Source organism: Dreissena polymorpha, chromosome 15 (genome assembly GCF_020536995.1).
Source record: "Dreissena polymorpha isolate Duluth1 chromosome 15, UMN_Dpol_1.0, whole genome shotgun sequence".
In the NCBI taxonomy this organism is placed as follows: Eukaryota; Metazoa; Mollusca; class Bivalvia; order Myida; family Dreissenidae; genus Dreissena; species Dreissena polymorpha.
The window spans coordinates 23,072,788-23,081,309 of NC_068369.1; the positions used below are offsets into that span (position 1 = coordinate 23,072,788).

Consider the following 8,522-nt stretch of genomic DNA (forward strand, 5'->3'; position numbering starts at 1 on the left):
CGTCAAATGACGCGACGTTAAATGACCTTTCGTACACGTTGGTTACAACGTCAAAGTACAAGATAAAGCAGTATGCACCATATTGTCAACTGGTAAATATTATTGTTTTTGCTTCTTAGTATCAATATACAATTGTTTTGTTGAGAAACATTAAGAAAATGTAGTCCAATTATAAAACCAAGTTTTGAAAAAAATAGTGAAGCTAAATATATATGTAAAGAGTTTTCTGTTTAAATATTTTCTCCTAATACAAATTGTTGAAAGTAAATTCTATTTATTATTAAGCTGAAATTTTTTTATTGAAATACATTGTTTTATCCGAAAGTTTGTTAAAATATTCAAGCTAAAAATAATAAGAACACATATTTATGGAACATTTGTTTCAGCATAAAAACTGACTTACTTTTTACAAATGCGCGGCTATAGAAAAGTTCATGGGCCAATCATTAATAGCGATTGACCGCCCCGATTTTGAAATCCGTTAATAAACAGCATTTCATTTCTGTTTATAAAGATTTCCAATTCCGATATAAGTTCAGGTTTGCGTAAAATATAAGGTTAATGTAAATGTAAGCCAATTCATAAGAAATGTGTGTATTACAGGTACACAATGTATGCACACACACTACAGAACATACTTCGCAGCAAGTATAACATCAATGAAGAGCTACACGCCGAGGGCATATTTGTGGCCCGTCAAGGCGGCACCATGAAAGCAAATAGTCTGTTCAGTATCGGGATTGGTGAGAGGTTTATAGTCGTCGCCGGCATCAACCCCCGTGGACCGGAGATCGACTACAATCCGGTGTCTCTCACTCCGGTAGGTCTGGCCGGTGTCACGTACAAAAATGCCAGCACAATTGTTACAATCTCCAGTCCGCTCAAAGGCAAGAATTCCTTTCAGTTAATCAGCAGTAGCAAGGCCGCCGCTATATGGGATGATTTCACCACCGCCATTGATTACCTGGCGTCTAAATTAAGCGGCGACATTTGGTGCAGCGCACTTAGTACTTCATCATCATCATCATCATCATCATTATCAGACGCCTCTGTGGATGCAAAACATGATTACAGACGTCTGCCTCCGCAAATTTTTCCCACGGCAGATAGAAGTTTCAGCTCTATTTCATTGCCCGATATGGTATGTGGATCAATCAATGCCAAGCACGCGGCGTGCCATCAGCATGTTAAGAGAGGTCCCAGTTTGGACTGTGTTTACGTGTCTTTTGACAGCTTCATCAATGATGATACCAACCTAAATGCAGCAATTCAACAGGAAGACTTAACTGCGCCCGATACAGATATTGCGCAAAATTGCGGGCAACTAACCGACGAGCGACGCACGGACATGTCAAGCAAGCAGCCCAGTTTACTTGAGAGGTTCCTTCGCTTCTTTACCTGCTGTATAAGCAAGCGCTGACTTGTTAGCATTAATATATGATATTTTAATCGAGAAATGACATTTTCACATATTTGTTTATGGCAATAAACTGATTGCATCAACACAGTCAATTTCGTTTGTTTTATTATGAAATTGTGTGCGTTCTTATTATTATATATTGAAAATAACCGGTCTCGACCAAATAGTAACACTAGCATTAAACCTTGCGGACTTGGATTACGTGGCCCTGTAATATCAACTATCTGACGAGAAACGAGAATTAACGACTGCATTAAAGTGTTACAGATACCATGAGCATTAATAGAATAACCGAAAGTATTTATATTTAGTAAGACGGGCTCCTAAAAAATCTCGTACCAGACAAAACATGGTTTACCACATTATGACGCACGTTGTTGTTGTTTGTTACATGGAACATGTCTGAATGTATATCGTGTAAGGAGCTTTAGGAGCATCGCTGTCATCTATAACCCGAATGCCCAGGCTTGGCTCGAGCTACGCTGGCCGCATATGGCATAAAATCAATTTTCACATGACGCGGTCTTTAACAATCTTATGGCGTCTTGTGAAAAGAACATATAACCACGATACTTTTCGATAGAAAATTGAAGACAGATTGTGTAAGTAAAGCAAACTATCGGTAGCCTATTTTGGCTTTCTGGAATGATTTGCAGACAGACTGACCGTGTATGTCACACATGTGTGATACGATAACTAAGCGGTTTCCCTCTTATCATGACTCTATACTTTTCGGTAGTGAATTCTCACAATGCCGATTAGAGGCGTTTACCGATAGTTAGTTGCCTAAAATTAGTGATTTTTATATGTTGAAAGCAACATAATGCCTGTATCGATAGTTCATTCGTTCCTCTCCTGACAGTTTACTGACCGAACACTGACCTTGAAATTCTGCAAATTAATGCATAATTGTAACTGGGCAAAATGTGTCTCTATGTGTCGTATAAGCATGCAGAAAATAGTCCGGATTTCCATATACTTAACAGTTTTACGTCCTATACGCTGTAAAAAGACGCAGTGATGAGGCCATTGTTTTGGGGTACTTCTGTCAAATCAGCTGATGAAATATTCGGATTTATTCATTTGGGTCTACTGCCGAGAAATTTCCTCACCATGTTATAGGCTGTTGATAAAGTTCATTTAAGGTGAAAAATTCGGTAAGACAGATACGCCGAAAAACTCTCAATACATAAGTTTATTCCTCTGTTCATATTTATCTTAACTCCAAAACTATTAATATGCGATCGATCGTAGGCAAGCGATAAATAAAATATGTATTTACACACATACTTGATTAATGTAAATGCGTGACAATGATTAATCAACATTACTTTTGTGCTGCAAGGGGGGCATTCAATTAATTTTCGTATAGAAGAATTGAAATCTCGCATTGAAGACGCACTCTTCGCCCACTTAATCGCGTTTCCTAGCGTTTAGAAAACCTAGTAAAGCTAACACCAAAGTGACGTCTATGCTAATAGAATACGCGATATTTTACATTTTATTTATTTTGATGGACGTTTTTTTTAAAATCCCCTATAGCACTGGTGAAACCGTTATGTGGCAAGGTTGAATTAAGATTCTTAATTGTATTTAGACGAGAGACCAAACGCGCTGTTGCCCATATGTTTGTCCTGCCACGTATGCTTTATGATGACAAGCCGGCTAATGTCCCGCCAGCACCACCTTTGAGACCGCGTGTCAGTAGCCGGGCTCTGTCCTGCATGCAGCATATTCAGGCAGTCAGTGCGCGCAGCTCAAAGTGCTTGTATTATGAAAATGCAAAAAACTAATAGTTGTTAAACATTACAGAGTATTAGCTATCTATAATGGGTATTACTGTAAGTTAAACACGCTCTCAAACTCTTACGCGCATTCCGAAATTATTCATGTTAATAGGTGTAATAGTGGTTTACGTAATAAATAGGGATGGCATCGAATACCTATATCGGTATTCGAATATTCGCAAAATCCATTCAATCGAATATTCGAATATTCGCATAAAACGGCTGGATTGATTTAACTTCTATTACTCAGTTTCGTATCCAGTAGGGATTTTAAATGTAAACTGACACAGAAATACAATTGAATATACAATTGTAGTGTTAAGAAATATATAACCCCTCTTCAATGGTATTCACCGTTGTCATGTACGAAAATATTTACAAAACATTGTTTCCACGTGTATTTGAAATAGCGTTTTATATCTGGGATTTTGGTGAAGTAATAAACGCTTTCTGATACGGAGCAGGTAACTAAATTCCCTATGTTATTCCCAACCCAGGCGAACGATAAAAATCTTACAGGGCATGAGGTCCGATAACTTGAAAACATTACCGGACCTCACCAGATTTTATCGGACCTTGTACTGCTGACTTTCGCATCAAATTTTGACACGGAACCGGTAACGGTCGTGTAGTTTACCGCTGCTGATTAACGATAATCACAAGGATTAAAACAAGTAAAGTTCATTTCAACCAATCAAAAACGTGTCGTTTCGCCTACGTCACTAAACAAAATTTGACTGGTTCTAAGAATCGCACTTGTAGTTTGTTGCGTCACTAGCAAAGATAGCAAGTTCGACTAATTGGTAAAATCCGTTTTTTTAAGTTGAAGTATATATCCAAGTAAAATACAATGTAATCATGAACAAGTCCGTATTTCTCATGGTTGTCTGTCATGCCATTACTCATAGGGGTTATCTCGTGATAGTCGAGATGGCGACGTTTATGTCGAGACAGTTATTTTTCGCCGTTTTATACCCTTTATTACTTTTTTTATGAAATGCAGCCATTTTTGTCAAATTATATAGCTTAAACATTAGCAGCATATATTTGCAAATCAAAAGCAAAAATTTTAAGTTTCGGGTAAAACATGACATAATTTGTTTATGAAAAGAACTACTGTCATGAATATTTGTGTTTTAATTTGTGGTGGTAGTGGTTTCAAAGGAAAATGAAAAAAATCTGCCACTGCAACTTTCTTTTATGCCGATAATTTATTGCAGATACCTTTCTCAAAGTTCGTCCTGGCAGCTGCGGGGCGTGTGCAGAATAAACAGGAATATGTAGGACTACGTGGGGTACGTGACATACGCGACATCGGCATCACGATAGCAGACGATGTGCCTGGACCCTTTAAACTGGAAATTGACTATATAGCTGTAGTCAGAGATGATAACTCTAGGGGGAAATCAGACTTTGATATGGAATTGTATGTTACACATAAGTATTACCTATAAAGATGGCTTGTGCATTTACAATTGGTTGTTGTGTTTTTAGATATTCTTTAGTGTTTTTTTCTTTTAAAACACATTTATATTTACTATAAGGATGACTTTCTGTTGTAATTAAGCCAATAACAATAGTTATTACCACTTGCTTATGCAAATTTAAAAATAACGTTTGCATAGCTTTTGCAAAGCAAACAGTGTTAGCCAAAAATGCAAACATTTTAGCATTTTGTTTACTACCAAGTTAGTCTAGTAGGAACGGAGGTCCACGGTGCATGATTGAAACCTTTTTTATATGCTGATGATGTTCTACATTGTCTTGGATAAAAGAACATTTTTTCCCATGAACAATTTTTTGCCCATGGGTTCTAAATCCAAGATGGCCGCCAAGATAGCCGACCAAAAACATTGGAAATACATGTACTGTTTTTTTTCGCAAATGACACAAACAACATATATTTTCCATGATTTTGGTAAACTTTTTAGTTTAAGCAATTGAGAACATATTATACGTCCATATAATATAATTAAGCTTAAATAACACACACAACATCTAAGATGTAACATATCCGAAAGTGATAGTCCGAAATAAAGGCTTTCGAATAAGAAACTAACTTAACACCAAGTCCTTATTTAGAGGCCATAATTTCGGATTCTTAAATTCGGATCATGCTCGCATTATAATCGTTATTATTGGCGATGTTTAATGTAAGATTTGTTATTTAAATCTCTGGTACAGTTCTTGAAGTCTGACCTTGACCTTTGACCAAGACAAAATGATAGCTGAAAACTAAGCATGTTTGAGATGTCTCATTCCATTCTCATACGAAGACAGGTACGACGTGATATGATGAAGAATGCAAAATGATTTCAAAACGTCACCATGAAAGAAAGACCGCACTGGAAGCAGCGGCCCAAGTGCCTCTAGAAGACTGAACATTTTCATCGAAATGTCTCAATATCTTATTTATAACTAAGGCGAAAAAGCCCGCATCCTAGCTGTAAAAGTTGTGTTGTCTTCTTAATTTTGTTTTAGTGCGAATACGAGTTTTCTCACTCATGCAGACCAACGGTACTTTCGGCAACTTTCAACCCCGGCACACGATTTTTGACTGTGGGATCTAAAAAACGGCAATGATCTTGATGGTAAACAGTCCTTCGCCGTTCTTAGCGTAACAGTTCTATATTTTCACCGAATGCCAACATGTCGGACAGCATTGTCATCAGTGCGACGTCACTGATGTCACAATAAAGGCGAGACTGAACCGGAAGCAGCGGCCTAGGTGCCTCTATTGGACTTGAATGTTTCATCGAAATGCCTCTGTATTTCGTTGTTGTTGTTGTTGTTGTTTTCAATTAAACACCAAGACTTACATAGCTGTAATTGGGTGGTTTATTAGTTGTTAGCGTTATCTCACAACTTATGTAGAGAGGCAGTTTTGCAAGTTAGTCTACTGTTAGCTACGCTAGGAACGATAACTGCAAGTCAGTCTTCTATTAGCTACGCTAGGAACGATAACCATTGCCTGTTTATACTTCACCACTGGTACACTGCAGCAGACAGCCTGTATGCAAACAATAGGTTTAAAAGCTTGTGCGACGACATTGGCCAGTTTATCATTGAAATGTGAACATATGGGCTGCTTTCAGGGAAAACGGGGCTTAATGTTGCATTAAAAGTCTGTCATGTTGGCAAAATTATTGCTCAATAATTTAAAGAAAATAGATAAAGTATTAGATACACATAACACATCAACCGAACTTTAAACCGATCACGTAAAATGACCTGACGTTAAATGGCCCTTCGTTAACGTTGGTTACAACGTCAAAGTAGAAATCAAGCTAAAGCAGTAAACACCATATTGTCATCTGGTAAATGTTATTGTGTTTATTTGCTTTTTAGTGTCAATATAAAATTGTTTTGTTGAGTAACATAAAAGGTAGTCCATTTATAAAACCAAGTTTTGAAAAAATATTGAGGCGTAATATATCTGGAAATAGTTTTTTGTGTTTAAATATTTTGTCCTAATAATAATTTCATCACCGCCATTGATTACCTGGCGTCTAAATTAAGCGGCGACATTTGGTGCAGCGCGTCACTTAGTGCTTCATCATCATCATCAGACGCCTCTGTGGATGCAGATCACCAGTATACATATCAGAGGAGCTCCATTGGCCTGACCCTTCTCAATTACAGATGTCTGTCTCCGCAAAGGTTTCCCATGGCAGATAGAAGTCTCAGCTCTATTTCTTTGCCCGATATGGTATGTGGACCAACCGATGCCAAGCACGCGGCGTGCCGTCAACATATTAAGAGAGGTCACAGTTTAGACTGTGTCGACATGTCATTGGACAGCTTCATCAATGATGATACCATCCGAAATGCAACAACTCAACAGGAAGACTTTACTGCGCCCGATGCATTTATTGGGCAAAATTGCGACGGACGGATATGTCAAGCAACCAGCCCAGTTTACTTGAGAGGTTCCTGCGCTTGTTTACCTGCTGTATAAGCAAGCGTTGATTTTTTTTAGCATTAATCTATGATATTTTATTCGAGAAATCAAATTTTCACAGTTTTGTTTATAGCAATAAATTCATTGCATGAACAAAGTCGATTTCGTTTGTTTTATAATGAAATTGTGTGAGTTCTTATGATAATATATTGGAAACAACCGGTCTAGACCAAATAGTAACTATAACATTAAACCTTACGGACTTGGATTACGTGACCCTGTAATATCAACTATCTGACGAGAAACATTATTCACGACTGCATTTTAGTGTTACTGGTACCATGGGCATTAATAGAATAACAGAAATAAACTAATTGCTTTTATTACTTAAAACAACTTATCTTCAAAACTTGTATCGTGCATTGGATTTGTCGGGCGATATTTAGTAAGACGGGCTCCTGAAGAACGCTAGTACCAGACAAAGCATGGTTTACCACATTATGTCACACGCTGTTGATGTTTGTTACACGTAACGTGTCTGGATCTATATCATGTCAGGAGCTTTAGGAGCATCGCTGTCAACTTTAACGCGGATGCGCAGGTTTGGCTCGAACTACGCTGGCCGAATATGGCATAAGACCAATTTTCACATGACGCGGTCTTTAACAATCTAATGGCGTCTTGTGAAAAGAACATATAACCACGATACTTTTCGATAGAAAATTGAAGACCGACTGTGTTATTAAAGCAAACTGTCGGTAGCCTATTTGGCTTTTCAGGAACGATTTCCAGACAGAGTAAAATATAACTTTTATTACTGGATTTTGGTGTTATTTAGATAGATTTTGGTAGATTCCGTTAGATTCTGGTATTGAGATGTAAGAAAATTGAGCTAAAGAAAATCGGAGCTAAAGAAACGGCTACAAACGACTATACTTGATTCTAAAAAAGCTTAGCGAAATGTTAAAGGTTCCGATGTGAACAAATTTTCTAAACGTCAATTTTACCGAATGTGATTGCTTGATAACAAATTCGAATATTTGTGTTTAAATGTATATTAATGTACACATTTCTCTGTCGACTCCTAACATAAAACATGTTTTAACCGCGTGTGTAGTCAAGCGGTAGGGGAGGCTCGAATTTCCTATTTCGTGTCACGGTGTACAGCGGAACGTATGTGCATATCACAGTAAGTTTTCAAATGCGTCGTTATGCATCGCAAATTGTTTAGTTTGGGACTTCTTCGGGGTAGTTTTTCTCTCTTATCTGATTTCAATGGTCCTCCGTTTTAAAATGATCAGCGGTTTTTCTTATATGTCTGGAGCCGCACAATTTATATAGATGTATCAATTTGTATGTCAATGCCTGGTGTGCTTCTTCGATGGAAAAGTGAATCAGACAGTCAAGTCTGGCC

The 8,522-nt window shown here is 37.6% G+C and overlaps 1 protein-coding gene across 1 annotated transcript; it reads left to right on the forward strand.

Annotated features, from left to right (window-relative positions):
* LOC127860073 (uncharacterized) lies at positions 1-1,507 on the forward strand. Its single transcript, XM_052397867.1, has 2 exons — positions 1-92; positions 604-1,507. The coding sequence occupies exons 1-2, from the start codon at positions 73-75 to the stop codon at positions 1,418-1,420; spliced, it is 837 nt and encodes a 278-aa protein (XP_052253827.1). The 5' UTR covers positions 1-72; the 3' UTR covers positions 1,421-1,507.
* Positions 1,508-8,522: the final 7,015 nt, after the last annotated feature.